This window comes from Felis catus, chromosome D3, assembly GCF_018350175.1.
Source record: "Felis catus isolate Fca126 chromosome D3, F.catus_Fca126_mat1.0, whole genome shotgun sequence".
Classification (NCBI taxonomy): Eukaryota; Metazoa; Chordata; class Mammalia; order Carnivora; family Felidae; genus Felis; species Felis catus.
In genome coordinates, this window is record NC_058379.1 from 33,917,998 (window position 1) to 33,940,086 (window position 22,089).

General features: G+C 43.8%; 1 protein-coding gene across 4 annotated transcripts in view; it reads left to right on the plus strand.

Annotated features, from left to right (window-relative positions):
• Positions 1-22,089, plus strand: part of LOC111557233 (piezo-type mechanosensitive ion channel component 2-like) — a 44,960-nt gene that overhangs the window by 2,040 nt on the left and 20,831 nt on the right. Inside the window, exons 2-9 of one of the 4 annotated variants that reach the window (XM_045041425.1) lie at positions 6,469-6,636; positions 9,118-9,522; positions 9,840-10,098; positions 13,117-13,299; positions 15,958-16,210; positions 17,452-17,584; positions 19,759-19,906; positions 20,005-20,219. In XM_045041425.1, coding sequence (XP_044897360.1) covers positions 6,488-6,636; positions 9,118-9,522; positions 9,840-10,098; positions 13,117-13,299; positions 15,958-16,210; positions 17,452-17,584; positions 19,759-19,906; positions 20,005-20,219 — 1,745 coding nt within the window. In that variant the 5' untranslated portion in view covers positions 6,469-6,487. Of the gene's footprint in view, positions 1-3,537; positions 7,646-9,117; positions 9,523-9,839; positions 10,099-13,116; positions 13,300-15,957; positions 16,211-17,451; positions 17,585-19,758; positions 19,907-20,004; positions 20,220-22,089 lie in introns of those variants that run through there. The other 3 variants (XR_006587860.1, XM_045041426.1, XM_045041427.1) reach the window with 3 other exon arrangements.

Genomic DNA, 22,089 nt, shown 5'->3' on the forward strand with positions numbered 1-22,089 from the left:
TAGAGTCATTGTGATGTCTGTAGGTTTCAAGCTTGTAGCGATGTCTCTGTTACTTTGTCTCACAGGATCCCCTTTAGGATCTCTTGTAGGGTTGTTTTAGTGGTGATAAATTTCTTCAGTTTTTGTTTGTTGGGGAAGACCTTTATCTCTCCTTCTATTCTAAATGACAGACTTGCTGGACAAAGGATTCTCGGCTGCATAGTTGTTCCGTTTATCACATTGAAGATCTCCTGCCATTCCTTTCTGGCCTGCCAAGTTTCAGTAGAGAGATCCGTCATGAGTCTTATCGGTCTCCCTTTATATGTTAGAGCACGTTTATCCCTAGCTGCTTTCAGAGTTTTCTCTTTATCCTTGTATTTTGCCAGTTTCACTATGATATGTCATGCAGAAGATCGATTCAAGTTCCATCTGAAGAGAGTTCTCTGTGCCTCTTGGATTTCAGTGCCTTTTTCCTTCCCCAGATCAGGGAAGTTCTCAGCTATGATTTCTTCAAGTACACCTTCAGCACCTTTCCCTCTCTCTTCCTCCTCTGGAAAACCAATTATGCGTATATTATTTCTCTTTAGTGCATCACTTAGTTCTCTAATTTTCCCCTCATACTCCTGGATTTTTTTTATCTCTCCTTTTCTCAGCTTCCTCTTTTTCCATAATTTTATCTTCTGGTTCATCTAGTCTCTCCTCTGCCTCTTCAATCCGAGCTGTGGTCGTCTCCATTTTATTTTGCAGCTCATTTATAGCACTTTTTAGCTCCTCCTGCTGTTCATTAGTCCCTTGATCTCTGTAGCAATAGGTTCTCTGCTGTCCTCTATACTGTTTTCAAGCCCAGCGATTAATTTTATGACTGTTATTCTAAATTCACTTTCTGTTATATTGTTTAAATAGGTTTTGATCAGTTCGTTAGCTGTTGTTATTTCCTGGACATTTTTCTGAGGGGAATTCTTCCGTTTCATCATTTTGGATAGTCCCTGGAGTGGTGCGGGCCTGCAGGGCACTTCCCTTGTGCTGTCTTGAATAACTTGCGTTGGTGGCCGGGGCCACAGTCAGACCTGATTTCTGCCCCCAGCCCCACCGCTGGGGCCACAATCAGACTGGTGTGTGCCTTCTCTTCCCCTCTCTTAGGGGCGGGATTCACTGTGGGGTGGCATGGCCCGTCTGGGCTACTTGCACACTGCCAGGCTTGTGGTGCTGGGGATCTGGCGTATTAGCTGAGGTGGATCGGCAAGGTGCACGGGGGCAGGAGGGGCAGGCTCAGCTCACTTTTCCTTCAGAGATCTGCTTCAGGAGGGGCCCTGCGGCACTGGGAGAGAGGCAGACCCACCGGAGGGATGGATACGCAGAAGCACAGCGTTGGGTGTTTGCGCAGTGCAAGCAAGTTCCCTGGCAGGAACTGGTTTCTTTTGGGATTTTGGATTGCTTTGGATTCTGTGTCCCTCTCTTGCTCTGCCCCTCCCCCACTCATGCTCAGCCTCTCTCTCTCTCTCTCTCTCTCTCTCTCTCTCTCTCTCTCAAAAATAAATAAACATTAATTTTTAATTAAAAAAAAGTTTCAAGGTCAAAGCATTTATTTGCTAATTGAGATCCTGTTCAAGATGCTTTTAATTTCTAGAATAAAATATTTGATTGTTAGAACAGTGGGTATGCTAATAAAATTTTCTCATTCTCTTTACCCAGGCATACACACATTTCTCAATCAGTAGTTTTTGAAACCATTAGTAATAGCAAAGTTACAAAGTGAAAATTTAGTTTTCATGTCCTTTGATTGGCAAGTGCTGACAGCGCCCCCTTGTAGGTCTTCACTTTCAGGAAAATAGCATTTTTGAAAGGGGAACTTCATTCTCTTTGGACAGACTCCACTGAGACAAAAAATCATTATGGTTTATATTTTATTTTCATTTTCTGCAAATCATAATAACTCATCTATTTGCAAGCTTCCAACTTTCTTAAATTTGTTCTTGTTGCAACAGTTTTCTGTCTACAAATCAGTCATTTAAACAGAATTATTTTCTCTCGATTCATTTTGATGCGAAAACTGAAAATCCATTTCTGTCTACCTTCTACCCAGGCTCTTACATATCCCACGTTACTTCGTGGTAGCTATTCCCATAATAATAAATAAAGCCTGCATGAGCGTGGGTACAAAAGTATACAATGTGTCAACAGGGAGGCAGGGGGAGGCAAGATTTGTTTGAAAGTAGTGACTATTCAAGATGCTGACAGATGCTACTTTCTAGTGAGAGGGGTCAACGAAGGCCCCCGGGGGATCACACAGTTTCCAGATCCACACACTCTGTAACCTATTCATGACCAAACAACTGGTTTAAAAAAAAAAAAAAAGGAGAATGGTAAGATGTATACTTCTCAAGATACATCTTAGTTACTTGGTGAGTTATTGCATACCATGTACAAATGTCCTGAGGCATTCAGCTTCAGACAGTGCTGCTCTGTATTGCACACTGGGTCTGACGCAAACCGTTTTCCCTTATCTGCATTCCAGAATAAAAGGCTTCAGTCAGCTCTGGTTAACAGAAAGTCATGTTCATATTCAACTGGGATGATTTCCTCCCACACAGTGAAGAATACACTTAACATCCACCCAGGGTATATAATGTGGTTATTGCATATTTATTTGCATCTGTTCTTAAACAATAATAATAATAATAATAACGCCCATAATAAGACTTATTTTTTTCTAATGAACGTTTTTTTAACCTCTTCCCTTGCCTGGTTTCATAATACAGAGGGTGTTGTTGTTGCTGTTGTTACCTGGGTCCCTAAGCTTGGCAAGTAAAAAGGAGAATGGATGGGATAACTTTCCCTCAGTAATTTGCAATGACACTGCTAGTAATGGGCAACATTATTTTTCATGAACCGCTTTTCTTTTGAAGTTTCATGAAGCTATGTCCTATCTCCCAAAGGGGAAAACTACCCAGAAATATAATTTTTTTTCCATAAATTTTCGAGGGTTTTACAGGCTTTCTGGCCTGGCTGGAAAATAGCTGCTCAGGAACCAAACGGAATCAAATAAATCAAAGAGAATTAGAGACTAGACTGACAACGAGTTGCCCATAAAATAAACATGTGATGCCTATATTAGTAACTTGTAACTGCATAATAATTGACAACATGCCCAGTTAAGAACTCAACTTAATATTATAAATCACAACATAAGAGGGATTAAAAAAAGGAAGAAGAAGATTGATCAAAATGAAATCGAGTAAACTACCTTTAAGTTGGACCCAAGATTACAAGTGTAAAACCTTTCCCGTGATTAAAAACCACGAGGTAGGAATTATTTAAATCCGTTGATTGCTTTTTAACAAAGACTGGCAAAATATCCTCCACACTTAAAACCAGTCAATCAGTCAATAAATTTATTAGTAGAAAACGAGTACCTTTGAAATTAGTTCCTGGGGTGCCAAGGTGGCTCAGTTGCTTAAGCGTCCGACTCTTGATTTCGGTTCAGGTCGTGATGCCAGGATCGTGGGATTGAGCCCCGTGTTGGGCTCCGCACTGAGTGTGCAGCCTGCCTGAGATTCTCTCTCTCTCTCTCTTTTCACTGTCCCTCTGTCCCTCTCCCCACTCGCTCTCTCTCTAAAATAAAAACATAAAAAAAAAAAAGAATTACGATTCGTTCCTAATGTATTTTTTACTTTTTATTTCAACCTAAAGAAAGGGGAGGCGCAGTAGAGGTCATTATGTTGTTAATAAATGAGTTAACATACCTGCCCTTTTCTTAGTGGCTGACCTCCCCTTCTGGGTTTTTTGCTTTAGGAAACTATCCAATCTGCAGACAAAATTTGTCTACACTGAAGTCTGCTGGAAGCCATGCTGATTACTAGAAAGGCAGGAATCTTCCCTAGAAGGGATTCCGAGTGGAAGGTCACTCTGAGACACCTGTGTCATTAGACAGGGTCTAGCATCGTCCCCCGGTGGGGCTGCGCATGGCCCCCCCTCCCCGTGCAGAGGACCCAGCCTGGATGGGGCTGTCGCACCTGCCACACGTGCTCTGGCTTCCACGTCACCCGTTTTCACCTTTGGGCGTACTGCAGATGGAATTGGGATAAAAGCCTAACAGATGACTTTCTATCCCCTTGACTTATTGCAAAAGTCACGATTTCCTTCAAATCCGGCTGCAAAACGGCACTTATTTTAATGGTTGTTTCCTGAAATCAGATATCCTCTACATTCCTCGAAAATAAATTATTTTAAATGGCTGCAAGAAGCCTTAGATGACATTCTAAAGAGCATTCCTAGATACCAAAGGAGTGGTCATCACTTGAAATGTGTCCCCTAAAAGGCGTGGGCCGATCAGGGAGGTGCCAGCAACTGTCCCTTTCACCTTTGTCATCTGGGCCAGTTATCAGGAAGCACCCAATCTTCCCTTTCACTTTTAAAATGCCCTGGATTGGACGACAGATTGGTCACACTCCAAGTAACCAAACTGGGTGGGATGGTGTGGGGTCTGAGGGTCAGCCAGTGTGACAGCGGACCCAGGAATTAACAAGACGAAGCCGACGTTGGGATTAGAACAGTGGTTCCCACACAGAAAATCTGAGCAGGGCCACAGGAGAGGGCACACGGTATCTTTTTGCCTGCATGCTAACCCCTAAATGGCGGTAAGGGTGCACCCCTAAAACTAGAAAATTAAACACAGAAGTTCAAAGATCCATTTCCCTCATCTTACAAATGAGAGAGAACAGGTTATATGTTATCAATTCTATAAACTTAAAGTCAAAAATTTCTACCGAACTTTATCAAATAAGCAATAATATCTGTAGTTATTTTCATCATAATGAAACCTCTTCTGATTCTTAGAGAGAGAGAGAGAGAGAGAGAGAGGGAGACCTCAGAGAGGAGAATGAATTTCTCTAAACCCCCAGAGCCAGTTCCTGTCAGCGTGGGGACTTGAGCCCAGCCCTCACTGCACTTGGCCAGTGCGTTTCTACTCGATCTTGCCCTCCTCTCTTCATTGTATAAAGGATTTGGTGATATCTAGAGGAGTTGGGGCCTTTAAAAAAAAAAAAAAAAAAAGTCGCTCTGGCCTTATTAGAGACCATCTGGTTGTTCCCCAACTCTCCTCTGTCACTGCCCTGCATCTTGACCACACGCACAGCATGTTACATGCACTGCAGGGGGGCCCCACCGGGCACTCATGGGCTTGGTGCCACGGCTCTCAGAACCTGAAAAGCCCTTTAACTGGTTCCGCGAGTGAGTGACTCAGATATCCCTACACTCCCTGAGCCCTGGACGTCGTCACTTCCTGAATGGTTTCCATTGCTGCCTCACAAAGTCTGGCTGAGCACATCTGGCTGTGTGGGCTGGGCACACAGTAGGCCTCAGTCACTCACGTGATAATGGTGTTCGGCCAGGGGATCGGCCATCCTGTGTCACAAAGTCCTGTCCCGCTGGGTCAGCCAGGTCATTAGTGCTCAGGTTAGAAGAGTCTTCATTCCAGTAGTCTCCTGCATAGGTTCTTCGGGTGCCTGTACCCCTTTGGGTTAAGCTATAAGTCAGCACTGAAATGCTGCCCACGTCATAACTCTGTCTGCTTCGTCCTCAGTTGCTCACGCAGTCCTCAGTCCTGAATCAACCAGCCTTCTCTCCCCCAGTGTCGCTCCATGGGGTAACAAGAAGTGAGGATTTTAGCCCATGGGTTCTCGCCCTAAATAACATCTGCCAAGACCTAAAACGTGATCCAGAAGAAAAAAATTCATTAGGCAAAATGAGAAGTTAACAGACAAAATGACCCTGCCATTGCTAGACTTCCTCTGTTGTTTTCTTTGTACCATTTTCTTTCTTTCTTTCTTTTTCTTTTTCTTTTTTCCGATGTTGGTTTATATCTGGTTGCAGATCAAACCAGCATCTCCTTCACATGCAACGCCTCTAGTTTGGCTTCACTGAATACCGCTCAGAAAATGGGGTGGATAATTCAGTTTGTCATGGTCATTTCTGAGCCTCGCTCCCTCTCTCATCTTGGAGACTGTTCTGTTTTTTCTAAAAACGAAATGTTCTATATAAATATCACCCAAGCAGGTATTTCTGCTTAAGCCATTTGGTTACCAAATGGTTTCAATGAACTCAGGATGGGGAGCTCCAAATAAAACATATCTTCTCTAATTTAAAAACAAAACCAAACTCAGCTACAAAGTCCTGAAGGACGAATTCCGCTCTGCGAAAGAAATATTGGGACTTGTAATTCCTCTATTTCCCTGTCCCACCCAGAGAGTGACGTTTCGTGATTTACTGCCAGCCGGGATACTTTTATAAAAACGTAGTACTGCTGTGTTTTCTCGTCCGGCCGAACAGGTCCTTCCCCATCCCTGAGCCCCGCTGTGGCGCTCGTTGTCCGTAGTTTTGGTGTCGTGTGTGATTTGCTGCATGGCCGTGTGTTGGTCAGGTGAGCCGTGTGTAAACTGATGTACCGCTGGTGTTTTAACACTGTGTCTCTGTAACTGTTTGCGCTGCTAGCTGCTACACTGAAGCAACCATGCTGTTCTCAAGGCAGTCTACCCTTGATGATTTAGATGGACCAGAAACTGTTCCTAAAACAAGTGAGCGTGCTCGACCTAGGCTTCGTAAAATGTTCAGCACGGATATGTCCTCCTCATCAGCTGACAGTGGCAGTTTAGCATCGAGGTGCTTAACTCGTGCATGCTTTGTGTTTTTCCCTCACGTTACCACTTTTCCCCTTTCGTGTCATTGCGAACATAAGCTCTTGTGATGTCCGTTTGGTTTTGGTTTTGGTTTCTTAATTTTCGTTCTAAGAATTTGCATGACTAACCAAAAGCATAACCGCCGCTCATTCTGGGACATGAATGGTCACTCCCAGGACAGCATTCTCTTACACTAACCGCTCTTTGGTTTTTGTCTGTTAGGAGTTTCTTAAAAATCCTTATGACAAACGTTGTCCTCCATTTTGTAAGTATCTTCCACTTCCTAGGCGTAAAGAGATAAGCATGCTCCCTCCTTGATGGAGAGCTCATGTGGGCAGTCCTTACAGAGGAAGATGGGCCAGGAAATATAGAAGACTTTTTCTCATGATTTCATCAAAAGAGACATGCAATAGAAAAAAAAAAAATTAAAATCTGCCACATGGAGTCGTTTTTAGTGGATGAGACCAAATCTACAGAACTTAGAATATACTTTACCATTGGCTTTTGTAAAGAACATTATCGTGCGGTAGAATATAGAGCCTTTGCCGACTGGAACTTATTGCTTTGGGCTTGAGTTTTCTCATTAAGTCCTACCGTAAGACAATACTCATTGAGAAATGAAATGATTTATATACAGTCCCAAAGCTCTTTGTGGAATTGCCTTTTTGAATGGTCCACGGGGGCACAGAAACATCAGCTGCATTGCGCTTCTCGTGACACCAGAAAAATCACCCGAACCAAGACAAATTTCAGTTTTGACCGTGCACGGTGGTAAATCAGAGGGGTGTTAACTTATTCTCTTCCATTGCACTCGGTTGAGTCCTGAAGGTACCAGGACTCATTGACTCCCTTCAGGGCCAGACCTGATCCAAAACCATAAAGAACGTGCTTGTAATTGGTTAGAGTCCAGCTGGAAGTTAGACTTGATGTGGGGTTGGCTCCACTGTTCTGAAAATTGCCTGGGGTGATCAATTTCATGGCCTTCCTAGGAGGTAAGTCCTAGAAAAATACCCAGTTTGCCTTGGCATTCCAAGAGCTTTCCATGCGATGTCCCGTACTGAAGTCCAAGGTCCTGGGAACATAAACACATGAGTGGGCACCAAGGGTTCACATAAACGTTCTTCGGTCTCAGGATGCCATGAAAGGCTCTGCCAAGGCCTATTCATCTGTCCATCCATCCATCCATCCACCCATCCACTCACTTATTGACATGTCTACTGTCGTCCATGACAAGAAAAGTGGGTACGACCTGTATATTTAAGAATCTCTGTGTTTATGGGCCCAGGCTGCTCACTGTATGCCATTCAGATAACAGTACAATTTCAGAGTCTAACATAGTATGGTCCTCTATCTACCAGATTCCACATCTCCAAAACATTTTTGCCTTTCTGCCCTTCAGGGGCTGGGGTAGACAATAAAAACAGGCAGGCCATGAATTTCACTGTTACGGCTGCTGTATTTTCATTTCCAAAGTCTCCTACACAGACATGGCAGGGAAAGTTAGGAGATAAAGGACAGAGGAGGAGAGGCACAAGAGAGATGGTCAGGTTGCCAAAACTAGAGGGTGGAGATAAGTAGGGAAGCTTAGGGAGAATGAATACTCCATGGGGAACAAGTAGAAAAGATAAGTTGCAGTCACTGGGGACAGAGATAGCAGGGGTACACCCTGAGGGTGCAGCCTGCAGGATCCATAGCACTGGAGAGGGTCCATAGCACTGGGGAGGACAAAATGGCAGGCCTTCCCATGTGCAACACAAAGAACCCAGCGGGGGATGGTTGGGAGCCAGAGAGATGGTGAAAATTCAGTCATATGTAATAAGCACCAGTAAGAAAGAGGTAAAGGATGGAAAAATAGGGAGGAGGAGCAGATATCCAAGAAATGAGGCATTTTTTCCATAAAGCATGCAGGTTGTTTAATTTAGCCAATATTTTCTCATTCCTATCCTCCCCTTATGGGTAGGAGTGGGCCCATTACGTAGAATTGGGAGTAGAGTACCTCCTGGCCGACACCCACGGACCCAAACTGGCAAAGTTTCGTCTCCATAGGCCCCATCCTTTAATATAGCGGTAGGTATGCTATGCTAACTGTCTCCATTTGAAAAGAAACACTGGAAACCATGGCTGCAAATCTTGATACGATTTAGACAACCTCTGTGCATAGGTGGCTTTAGCAACGTCTGAGCCATGTCGTGTGACTTGTTCAGGGTCTCAACCGTGTGCGTGCACTGTGGGCTTTTGCATTTTGAGGCTGCTGTTTGCAGTCTCTGCAGACCAGACATGAATACTCTGAAGGAACAAAGCAGGTGGATGGAATGTCGGGGGCGGGGTGGTGGGGGCAGGGGAGGGAACGGGGTGGTAATTTTCTCGCCCGCCTTGACGTTTGTATTGGGGAGTGTTGGGAAGGTGTCTCGAGAATCGGGAGGATGCTAAGAGCGGGGTGTGTGCCCTCCCTCTCTCCCGACAGCGAGCCCACGCAGTGCACCATGCTGTACTCGCGCCAGGGGACCACGGAAACCATAGCGGAGGTGGAGGCCGAGCAGGATGACGAGGCGGTGGCCAAAGACGCCGATCAGGGAGGGGAGGAGGCCGCGGACTTGGGGCCGGAGGAGGCCTCGGAGGGCTCGGAGGCCGGCCTCACCCCAGATGCCGAGCTGCCGCACTACTCCACCGAGGATGGGGACGTGGAGGTGCCTCCCTCCTACAGCAAGGCGGTCAGCTTCGAGCGCCTGTCCTTCGGCTCGCGGGACGACTCTGCAGGCCAGAGCCGCATGGCTGTGAGCCCTGACGAGAGCCGCTCAGACAGGCTCGAGTCCAGCATCTTACCACCCCTGACTCACGAGCTGACGGCCAGCGAGCTGCTGCTAAATAAGTAAGAGTGCTGGGGGGGGGGGGGGGTGTTCTGCAAGTTGTGGGTAGACAAACTCCCGTGGACAACCGTCCACCTGGACATTCAGAGCAAACAGACCCAATGTTCAGTGCTCCCATCGTGAAGCACAGAACTAGCCAAAGCCATCCGTGATAGACGCTTGTGCACACATTTCTTCCTCCAGTAGGCTATTAGGTCGACTCCGCCAGAACTTTGGCCACATGGGAAGGAGGGGAGGGACAAGAGGGATCATGCAAAGCAGAAATCAGTGATTTGGAGAAATGAAGACGAGTTTATTCTCATGTTGTTTATTTGAACAGGATGTTCCATGATGACGAGCTGGAAGAGTCCGAAAAATTCTACGTTGGCCAACCCCGGTTCTTGCTGTTGTTCTATGCCATGTACAACACTCTGGTGGCCCGCTCAGAAATGGTGGGTTATTTTGTGATCATCCTCAACCACATGGTCTCTGCCTCCATGATCACCCTTGTGCTTCCCATTCTGATCTTCCTCTGGGCCATGCTGTCTGTGCCCAGGCCCAGTAGACGATTCTGGATGATGGCCATTGTCTACACAGAGGTAAGCCTCGAGTGGGAATTGCTAATAAATCGCCTGCGGCATTCACTCGAGGCAGGCCAGCCCTGTCTCCCAGACAGTTTCACGCAGGACATTCAAGTAAATGGATGTTCTTAGATAGGCAAATGACTATTAACTAACAGTTATTTAGTGCCGGTGATTGTACATGTCTTTTCACAGGTCACGCCACACCAAGATAGGCACCAATATCGTTTGGTTTAACATACAAGGAAACAGCTTTAGCGAGATGAAATAACTGACCCAGGCTGCCCAACTGGCAAGTGATGGGGGAGGCTTTTGAAATCTGGTCATCTGTCCTATGATATGAACTACTGAAATAATGTGTTATTTATGCAGAAATTAGTGTCTCGTGCCAGTGGATGTCCAGTGAATGGATGCTGAAGTAAACAACACAGTGAGCAATTTGAATATAGTTTGATACAACATGCATATTTCCCATTTTTAAGCTTAAAGCCAGTTTCAACACACAAAAACACAAAGTCACATAAGCACCTACCTAAAAATCTGAATAACACGAGGGTAAATTACCATTTCATTTTCATCACGTGTGAGGGACAGGAGACACTCTTCCCAATTATACGAACCTGTTTTTCTATCCTTCCCCATCAAATATATGCAATGTCACAAACTCCCATGACAATGATAAAATTGGGAATTAAAAGGGAGGCTCAATAGCCTTTTTTTCCTTGGGTTATTGTAGTTCTTTGTGTTCTGAGGTCTTTGAAGAAGGTGAATTTTCTTACCTGGCTCATAAAGGAAAGTTTTCACTAACATTGGTACTGTGGTTGCTTCTTAAAGGATGGAATTCATGATGGATGTACATTGAGATTCCAGAAATTTTGTAGGTTTATAGGTAATTCACCAGTAAAATAAAGCAAAGCTTTTATCAAAGCATCTCGAAAGTATCAGTGTAAAGTATCATGTATCTTATTTCCATAGTAATTATTTAAATATATTTAAATACTTATAGAAGGTGGAAAGCCAACTACCTAGCTATCACTTTAAGTAGACTGTCTGTCACGATCTTGCCAAAATGATCATTTTTAAGTCTTACTTCCATCACATAAACTTTGTGATCCGGGACATAAATGACCCCCTATTTGGGGAATGGGTCCATTCTCTGTACCACCTCTGTACAGAGGTGAGGGAATTTCTAACCTAGAAGTGAAGGAAGGGAGTTTCTAATGTAGAAGTGAAGGAAGAAGGAAATTCTCTAAAAATTTAGAGAAGGGAACAAGAGCTACTTACGTTATTTCATCATAAAATGAGATCTTCCTAGTTAAGTTAAATTGGGGTTCCCCATTTTCTCTGTCACACCAAGAAGGGAGGAAGTAGAAGATTAAGGTGATGTTAATTCACTCTACAAGTTAGACTATGCACCAAAACCCAGGAACTATGCCAAGCATAAGAAGAGGACAATAAATTTAATAAAAAAAACTTTTTAAAAAAAAAGTTGTTTCTGTTTCTCAATGGCTCACAAACCAATATGGTGAACACATAGGATGTAAACAAAGAATTGCCCTACAGTACAACACAAAACCGCATTAGAGAGCATACAAGAAATACGGATATGGTCTGTGCCTCGTGCAGCCTGGGTGGTGTGGAGAGAGGCCATCATAGCATCTTCTCAGTAGAAGACAACTTAGAACTGAGTCTTAACGGATGAGTGTAAGGTCATCAAAGGACAAAAAGCAAAGGGTCAAACAAAGGTATAGACACTCTGACGTGTGCCCAGAATGACACATGGCTTGTGATGGCTGGGAGGCAGGCCGTGAGTGGACAGCACGGTAGTAGGCTCTTGGGAATGTCAACAGGGTGTATGCTCGGGACTTTCTCCCGTTGGTATGAAAGTTTTTGAAACGTCGCTGAGAGGTCATGGGATGTGAACTGACCCAATGGCCACGAGGCTGAAGATGAATGGGGTAAATGAGGAGTTTTAGTAAGTGACCCAAACGGGTTGGGGGTGCGAGTGAGAAGGAAAGAGGCAAAGATAGTCTTCAGGTATCTGCTCTGGCATCCGTTTGTGGCAGTGCTGCTCAGCATGGTCAGAAACACAGGACTGTTCTTTGCGGAAGCTTGGCTATAAGAAGGAGAGAGACGGGAGGAGGGTAAAGTGACTCTAGGTCGGAAGAGGACTTCGAAAAATATTTTTTATGGATGAATTGCATGAATTGCAATTAATTCCCGGTGACCCAGCTGTCAGAGGGATGTTTAGATGAGGCCTGTCAATTTTCTCATGTGTCTTTGTCACAGACCGCTTCTCCCCAACATTTGTACCCTTAACTAGTCACCACAACCGGCAAGTTTTTATTTCTTTTTATTTCTTCTTGAGGAGAACTTCCAGGGAGCAACGAAACGGTGAGAACAGGGGCACCTGGGTGGCTCAGTCGGTTAAGTATCTGACTTCGGCACAGGTCATGAGCTCGCGGTTCGTGGGTTCGAGCCCTGCATCGGACTCTGCTGACAGTGCAGAGCCTGGAGCCTGCTTCAGAACCTGCGTCTCCCTCTGTCTCTGCCCCTCCCCCACTCACGCTCTACCCCCTCTGCCTCTGAAAAATAAAACATTAAAAAAAATTTGTTTTAACGGTGAGAACAAAGAGGTCAGAGGAAGATGAAAATAGGCATCAAAACTGCCTGAGATGCTCAGGAAGATTACAAATGAAAGCAATATGTAAAATATAGAATTCTTTTTGTTCAAGTTTGTCCTCGTTACCATATCTTAATAGCTGAGTAATGAAACCTTATTAAATCAGTATAAACTAGCCAAGTCCTGAAAAATAGAAAAACTCATAAGTAGGTGCCGTGAGTAACCTGGCCGGCTCTGATGTATCTGCAGTCCATGTACGGATGATAATGTTATTTTTCCACATCATTGTGTGTGATCTTATCACCAAAACTGTGAAATGATCTTTTTCTTAGCTTTTATATCACTATTTTTCATATAGAACCATTCTTAAAAGGAGTGATTTTTTTTTTTTTATTTCCATCATCTGCATGTAGGTGGCAATTGTGGTCAAGTATTTCTTCCAATTTGGCTTCTTTCCCTGGAACAAGAACGTGGAATTGAACAAAGATAAACCTTTCCACCCACCGAATATCATAGGAGTGGAGAAGAAAGAAGGCTACGTCCTTTATGATCTCATTCAGCTCTTGGCTCTTTTCTTCCATCGGTCCATTTTGAAGGTACTGCACGTTAACACTTAATCGGGTCATGTTGATCATTGCAGCCCCGGGTGATACCCCTGGAGAACCTGAACATTACGATTGGCGATGAGGCCAAGGCATATGGGGCTCAATAAGGGAAACTGTAACAAACTTGGAAGAGAATTCCCCCATATTTCTACTTCCATTATGAACATATCATAATTATCCATATTTGTGGGAATTATGTTAGAGAAAATGCATAACCTTGCAAAGGTATGTTATCCAAGGAAACCACTTAGCCAAAACTGAGTTTGCCTGAATTTTCTAGTTCTTCTGATAAATTACCTGAATTCATGCAGTTTACTAATTCTTGTTGCGAATATATTAACAAATGTGTTAACATTATGTTTTCAGTTCTAGAAATTGAAGCTTAAATTTCTGCATTTAAGACATGGTAGTACTATGTTGTATGTCAACTACACCTCCGTTTAAAACAAAAAAGACATGATTGTATAAATTTGGTCACTTCACAACTCTCTTGCAACTTGTATCCTTTTTCACATCATTTCAAAAATGTATATATAAACCTTTAGGCATTTTGCTGCCTTCTCATTAATATTTCAGTGGTTTAGCAGCTACAGTTGAATATTTAAAACATAGAATAAACAAAATTTTGACGTTTCCTATTGATATACTTACTCTGGTTTCTTAGAAAATTTCATATCTATGGTCAATGTATTTGAGGCACTCTTATGCTGAAATTTCGGCTAATGATACGAAAAATCATTTTTAGAATAACAAATCTTTTCATAAGGAGACAAAACTACCCTACAGCTTTGGAAATCTAGGAAACCAAACAGTTCAAACTATGTGGAAATTTCAAATGTGGTTAAAACTATCCTATTTGGTATGAATTGCTATAGATCTTATAAATAATTGGAAGAATTCACTAACAAATACACTACTATGAAAGTAGTAAAAGAATCTAAACATGTTCCAATGTTGGCCAAAGAGAAAACAACTTTTAAAACGATTTAAAAGAAAAAAAATGATGTAAAAGGAATCAGTATAAGTTGGAAAATCCCATTAGGAAAATCTAGAATGTTTGTTATGTTTTCAAGAATGCATCCACTGACTTTTCTTTTTGAAATAATATACCTATTAATATTTAAGAATAGGGACGCCTGGGTGGCTCAGTCAGTTAAGTGTCAGACTCTTGATTTTGGTGCAGATCATGATCTCATGGTTTATGGGATCAGGCCCCACGTCAGGCTCCACACTGGGCATGAAGCCTGCTTCAGATTTTCTCTCTCCCCTTCTCTCTGCCCCTCCCCACCTCAAAATAAATAAATAGACTTTAAAAAATTAAAAATAAAAGAATAATCTGTGTTTTAGGTGACATTGTCTTTTAATGAGTTGATCATGCTCCAAGTTATTTTTTGACCAACTGAATTTTGGCAAATTGGACTGGAGCTCTTGTCCTCTACAGCATGTGTCAGAGGGAGGACTGGGTGAGCTCCTCGGGGGAATAAATGCATAGCCTGGCAGTCTGGGCACTCAGGAGGCAGTGGGCTCCCTGGGGAGCTTCAAGAAATGGCAGCAAGGTCTTTGTAAGGTGGATTTGCTGTCCAGGTAACCTCTTGCACCAGCAAGACCCCTGGTTTTTCTCAGCCTCTCCTGCTATCCTTCCTCCTGCTGTCCTACCAGCCCCTTTTGCCCATTTCTTTGAAGCAAAATGCAGGCTCTACAGAGTGCATCACAATCTCTGTCTCATATGTGGGCCAACATTTTTTGAGTAGAGTATTTGCAGCTCTGTTCCTGACCCAGCCGTGGGTGATGCAGGGGTTCACAGCTTACCGTGTTCAGGGAGACACAGCATTTGCATTCAAGTGTAGGTGTTTGGTGAACATGGACGGTGGGGCTAAATTCCCCCACTGATATTTAAAATGCTACTTGTAAACACAGAGAAATATGTTCTAGAAAGTGCTTTCCCTCAGGAACGAGTTAAGTGATTATAACTTCGCCTTTACTCCATCTGCCAGACATGATCTGCATCCATGTCAATTAGTTAGCCAAACTCACGACCTGCACCAGCCCGTCCCCGCTCTCTGGGACTATCATAAACATCTAGATAATAAGCTTTCCTAGAGTCCCTTCATTTTCCAATCCTTTTTCTGCTTTATTGCAGTATGAGTGACAAAAATAATTGTAATATAGTTAAAGCGTATACATTGTGGTGATGTGTTTTATGTAGACACAGTGAAAGGATCATCTCCATAGGGTTCATTAGTTCCCATCGCCTCCCGTATATATCTGTTTTCTTTTTCATTATTTTTTTCCTCCCTTCCTCCCATCCCCCACCCTGCTTCCTTCCTTCCTTCCTTCCTTCCTTCCTTCCTTCCTTCCTCCCTCCCTCCCTCCCTCTCTCCCTTCCTCTTTCTTTCTTTCTTTTCTTTCTTTCTTTCTTTCTTTCTTTCTCTTTCTTTCTTTCTTTCTTTCTTTCTTTCTCTCTTCCTTCTTTTTCTTTCTTTCTTTTTTGTGAGAACATTTAAATTCTAACTATCTAGCATATGTCAGTTTTATGATGCAATATCACAGCCACAGTCACCGTATTTCACATTTGGCTTTCTAATCGTGGGGGATGCGATGCTACCTCACCGGGAATGGCCGTCTGAGTTGTCCCTTATGCTTTCTCAGTGCCACGGCTTATGGGATGAAGATGACATCACCGACAGCGGCACAGACAAGGAAGAGTCGGATGATGAGCTGTCCCTCAGTCATGGCAGGAGAGCCTCCTCTGATTCTCTGAAATCCATCAACCTGGCCGCGTCAGCGGAGTCGGTGCACGTGTCCTTCCCGGAGCAGCCCACGGCCATCCGGAGGAAGCAATCGGGCAGTAGCTCCCAGATATCGCCCAGATCCAGCTTTTCTTCCAATAGGTCCAAAAGAGGTATCTGTCGCATGATTTCCTTAGGCTGGAAAAACTCTGAGTTTTCTGGTTGTTCCGGTGCCAGTGGGTCTGGGTCTTGGGCAGGGGCGTTTACGGGGTGCTCTCAAGGAGACAGATGTGGTGATGTGAGAAGAAAGTGCTTTGACATCACAGGCTCAAGTTCAGTTCGTAGCTCAACTGTGTGACCTGGGGCAGCCATATCGTTCTTTAAAACATCTGATTCCTTCCCAGGACGAGGATGTGGGGTCGTTATGAAAAGTGGCCAGCACACTGCCTCGTATAGTAAGTGCTGGGCACATGCTAGTTTTTAAATCATATCCAGAGATATGAGATATTTCAGGGTGTGTCCAGAATGCTATAAATCACAATTTATTTTGAAAATATTTTTTAGATTTTATCAGTGGAAACTTTTAGCAAAGCCACCTATTTATTCCCTAAGCTAGTTAATTTCTAACTAAATAGTTGGGTATTATCAGCAGATAGATAAGCTCTCCAGTTTCCACTCTTGGAGAAATTGGGTTTTTGTATTTATAGTGCTCCTGCCTGAACCTTTCCAAACACCCGTGTATTCATCTTCAGAATACACTTTTCAGGCAGGCACCAGCAGTCATCCATATTCGTTTCACAGTTAGAGAAATCTGGACATGAAAAAGGCATGGGGCATGGACCCAATCTGGAAAACCCACAACCTGGGACCCCGTTTAGCACGATAAAAACTATTCTTCCAATCTATTTCTTCCTGGAATAAAGATCATATAACAGGGGCGCCTGGGTGGCTCAGTCTGTTAAGCATCCAACTCTTGGTTTCGGCTCAGGTCTTGATCTCTGGGTTCATGGGTTTGAGCCCCATGTCAGGCTCTGCACTGGTAGAATGGAGCCTGCTCAGGATTCTCTCTTGTGCCCTTTCTCCGCCCCACCCCTGCTTGAGCTCTCTCTCTCTCTCTCTCTCTCTCTCTCTCTCTCCCTCAAAATAAATAAATAAACTTAAAAAAAAAAAGATGGCCTAACAACCCCAGAAGGAGCCAGTGTTGGGTGTAGAAACCCAAATACATTTCACTGTGGAGGCAGAGTTGAAACTGCAGATTGCAAATCCCCAGTCACTATTCTTACAGTCCATCATATATAGTCACCCTCTCAATCTGCTTCAAGCCATCCTCTGCTCTGTGGGTTCCAGGGGCTTCTGTGGTGTTTATGTCAACAAACCTGTAACTCAGCACATCTTGGTTTTTTTCTGTCTCTAGGCAGCACAAGCACCCGAAACAGCAGTCAAAAAGGAAGCAGTGTTTTGAGCATCAAGCAGAAAAGTAAAAGGGAACTTTATATGGAAAAGCTTCAAGAACATTTAATCAAAGCAAAAGCATTTACCATAAAGAAGTGAGTCCACGAAGACACTTGGTGTGGGGTGTTTTATTTTAGGGTCAGGGAGCTGATATCAATTATTTCATATAAACCAGGGGTGCAGAGCAGCGAAGTTACCTTTCATATCACAAACATCATCTGCTTAAGGCATAAGAAAATGACTTGTTATTGTATTGTTCTTAATGGAGATGTAATTGACATATAAATTAAGTTCAGGCATACAATATAATGATTTGATAGATGTATACGTTGTGGGATGATCACAATAGTCAACATTCATCACCACCTGTAGTTACAGATTTTTTCTTATGATGAGACCTTTTAAGATTTACTCTCCTAGCAGCTTTGTAATGTGAAGTACACGGGGCACCTGGGTGGCTCAGTGGGTTAAGCGTCTGACTCTTGGTTTTGGCTCAGGTCATGATCTCACGGCTCATGAGTTCAGGCCCCACATCGGGCTCCTTGCTGACAGCACGGAGCCTGCTTGGGTTTCTCTCTCTCCCTCTCTTCTCTGCCCCTCCTCTGCTCTCTCTGTCTCTCAAAATAAACTTAAAAAAAATTTTTTTAATGAAATGTAAAGTGCAGGATTATTAACTGCAGTCACCATGCTGTGCACCCAGGACTAACTTTATAACTGGAACTTTGTATGCTTTGACCCCCTTCACCCTTTTGCCCAACCCTCCTTCATGACAATCACCTATTTGTTCTCTGTATCTCTGAGTGTGGGTTCTTCTTTTTTTTTTTTTTTTTAGATTCCACGTATTAGTGATATCATATGTTATTTGACTTTCTCAGGCTTGTTCCGTGTGTGTGTGTGTGTGTGTGTGTGTGTGTGTGTATTCATCCCAATAATATATATACTTCATTATATACCACTGTGCAAACACACACACACATTTTTTTTATCCATTCATCCATTGAGGGACACTTGGGGGCCATGAGTTGGCTATGATAAATAATGCTGCACTGAACCTGGTGTGCAGAGATCTTTTTGAGTTAGTGTTTTCATTTCCTTCAGATAAATGCCCAGAAGTAGAATTGCTGTATCATATTATAGTTCTATTTTTTAATTTTGGAGGGGAGACTTCATACTGTTTTCCACAGTGACTGCACCAATTTGCATTCCCACCAACGGTGCACGAGGGTTCCCTTCTCTCCACTTCCTCACCAACATGTTATTTTCCTGTCTTTTTGTGTGAGGTAATGTATTGTTTTTAAAAATCACTTCTCAGTGTGATTCATTTTTATATCCATTACATTTATAAACATAGTTTTCTTATTTGAATAGAATAAATAATTTCAAGGATTCACAGTATGTATTTCCAAGCATCATCATGCTAAATCCCACCTAGACTGAGAGGTGTATGATGTCAAAGTTGGAAGGTTAGAGAAACACTCTCATCCTGGAGAGGGGAAACTGAGGTTCACTGGCACACAGCTGGTCTCCAGCAAAATGCATGAGCCCCTCCTCCAGTGCCAGGGACCTTGACAGGCAGCAGACAAGCAATGGGAATGGAGGAGGTTCGGCAAGGCTGGCCTTGAATGTGGCCTCTGAGACCAGGAGGGCCATCCAACGTGAACATGGCCTTGAATTGAAGGCAGAACCCAGAAAATAGGGAAGACAGAGCAGAGGCTGGACAGAACAAGGTGTAGTCAAAAGCCCAGGGCACTATGTAGGAATCAGAAGGGGCACAGGACCCATAAAGGGGAGGAGCAGGGCTACCTAATGTGTACAGGGTGCTCAGGTCAGACTCCAGGTCTAAGCACCATTATGTAGTCCCATCTAATTCTCACCCCAGCCCTGTGGGGTTTTACAACAGAGGAAACAAAAACACAGAGAAGTAAGTAGCATGCTCAGGGGCTCACAGGCAGGGAGTAATTGAATCAGGTGACAAACCCAACACCTCATTTCTGGGGCTTTCGACCATTCTCTTGTGCTTTGAACAACAGAGGAGGCCTGTGGTCTCATCAGCACAAGGAGGCAGAGTGCCAAGGAAGGCACTTGAATGTGTCTGCACTTGCCATTAGAGCAGAAGCTTCCCCACCCCACACCGTGCTCTGCTGGGGCTGAAAAGGGAGGTGTGACCTGCTGGGAGAGAGGGATACGGAGGAATGGAATGATGGAAATACCCGGTCATCCCTCCCATCCTGCCCCTCCTGAAGCAAGCGCTGGGGTCTCTGTTTTGCAGGACTTTGCAAATATATGTGCCCATCAGACAGTTCTTCTACAACCTCATCCATCCAGACTACAGTGCTGTGACCGATGTGTATGTGCTCATGTTCCTGGCTGACACTGTTGACTTTGTCATCATCGTCTTTGGCTTCTGGGCCTTTGGGGTAGGTTGGGGGGTGAAGGCCACCACACTTCTAACGAGTAAGAGCGATGCTGTCCTGTGAAGTGCCACTCATGCCTAAACCTGTTGTTTCCTTCCCAGAAACACTCAGCAGCAGCTGACATCACCTCTTCGCTGTCAGAGGACCAGGTCCCTGGGCCTTTTTTGGTGATGGTCCTAATTCAGTTTGGAACCATGGTCGTGGACCGAGCACTATACCTCAGGAAGACCGTCCTGGGAAAGGTCATTTTCCAGGTCATTCTTGTGTTTGGAATTCACTTCTGGATGTTCTTCATCTTGCCTGGTGTGACTGAGAGGTAAGGTGGAAGCCGGAGGCACGCTCCCACTTTAACACAAATATGTTCCAGGAGGTTATCATACCATACGCATCACCACAACAAAATCACCAGGTACAGGCAGAGGCACGGCCGAACAGCACCACGGGTTGGAAAAGTTAGAGATCTTCATCACTATCAAATTCAGTGTGGCTCAAAACGTGAACTGATTCCTCAAACACATTTTCATTGTGCGTTCGTACGCATTCATAGAAATCGGGTTTTTCAGGGTGGGAGAAGTGATGACCTTGGCGATCTGAGAAAACCAGAGGCTTTCCATTGTGATTGTCTCTACCCCTTAGTAGACAGAGATGAACCAGAGATGGTCTTACAGGCACTGCTAAGAGAATGAGAGGCTCTCAGACTATGTCCTATGAGAAAGTGGGACATAAAAAGAGCAGCCTAAAGTTCAATGGGGAAAGGGCCAGTGAGGTCCTTGGAGGTGGCTGTCTGCTGCCTTTCCCTGTCTCCCTGAGCTCTAAGGTCCAGTCATATTGAGGGCGCCATGTCCTCCTACACCTCATGGGACCTTGTTCACTGCCCTTCTCTCCTGCCTCCAACCCACTCTTCCTCCTCACCCTTTAGATTTCCCAGGTTGCTTCCACCAGAAACACTACTTGGGACCGAGTCGGTGCCAAACGCATGAACAAATGGATGTGCCAATGAATGAGAGAGAAACAAGGGAGACTGCTATAAATAGGACATTATGGGAACAAAGGGTGAACAGAAGGGGACATGGAAGCACCCATATAATGTAATAGGAATGGTCTTTTTAATGAACATATCATTAAAAGTCTTCATGTTTTACAAGAAGCTGATCTTTTTATCATACCTCAAGGGTCATTCCTGGCCAAGCCTTGTGAATAACATGGCAATCTGGCTGGCCAATGCCATTTTCCGAAGAGTGACTAGAAAGTAATGAAACCTGCTCTCACTTATGTGGTTCATAACTTGACTCAAATGGCATTCTTAACGAGGAAATTCAACTCTCTCCTGACAATGCTTCAGCTACCTGTCTACTCTCACCTGGATGGTTAGGCTGTGACCTTTTGATTTTGGTGACAATGCAAATATTGTAAAAGCAAAAATGGAGTTAGGATATTTCCCATGAGTCTGAAGTAAAACTAAGTCAATAAAGAATTGTTACCCAGAAAAATACCAGCAGCCAAATAAGTCCTTCACACTATAGTGCGTATGGGGAGAGTAAACATATCTCAGCTGATAAAAATAATTCAGATTAAGGCAAGCTTTTTGTTAAAAGACTAGTATTTTGTTAAAATACTTTGCAAGGACATTGTGGATCTTATTTGTTAGTCTTTAAAGTGAAATAAATGCGCTTTTCTCTATAAATAATTCTATATACATATCAACTCAGAGAAGTAGACCACATTCAAAAGCCATGGTAGTTAGATGATGAATGTTATTTCTGTGACATTTAAGAGCATCAATGGGCATTCTCCACCAGCCTTCCTAGAAACTCTTAATTTCAGAGATGAAAGGGACCTTAAAAAGCTTTCTAGACCTGCTAACTTCACAGATGAAGATAGGTAAAACCCATACAGAAGAGTGGTGTCCCCAAAGTCACTCAGTTGGCTAGTGGTGAGACCAGATCCCAATCACAGACCTCTTGACCCTACTGTATGCTACACCCCACCTCCCATGGGGGGGTGCTCACTACCAAGCAGATTTCTTGAAATAATACAACCTACAATTCGTTGTGCAGTTGTGAAAAGGATTTTATTTTTCCATCCCCAGAACAGAGTTCCAGAGCATGGATGTTGCCATGTCCTGATAGAAAAGTTCATAGAGACTGGTGTTTCCAGAAATAGGGCAATGGAGAAGCCATGGAGAA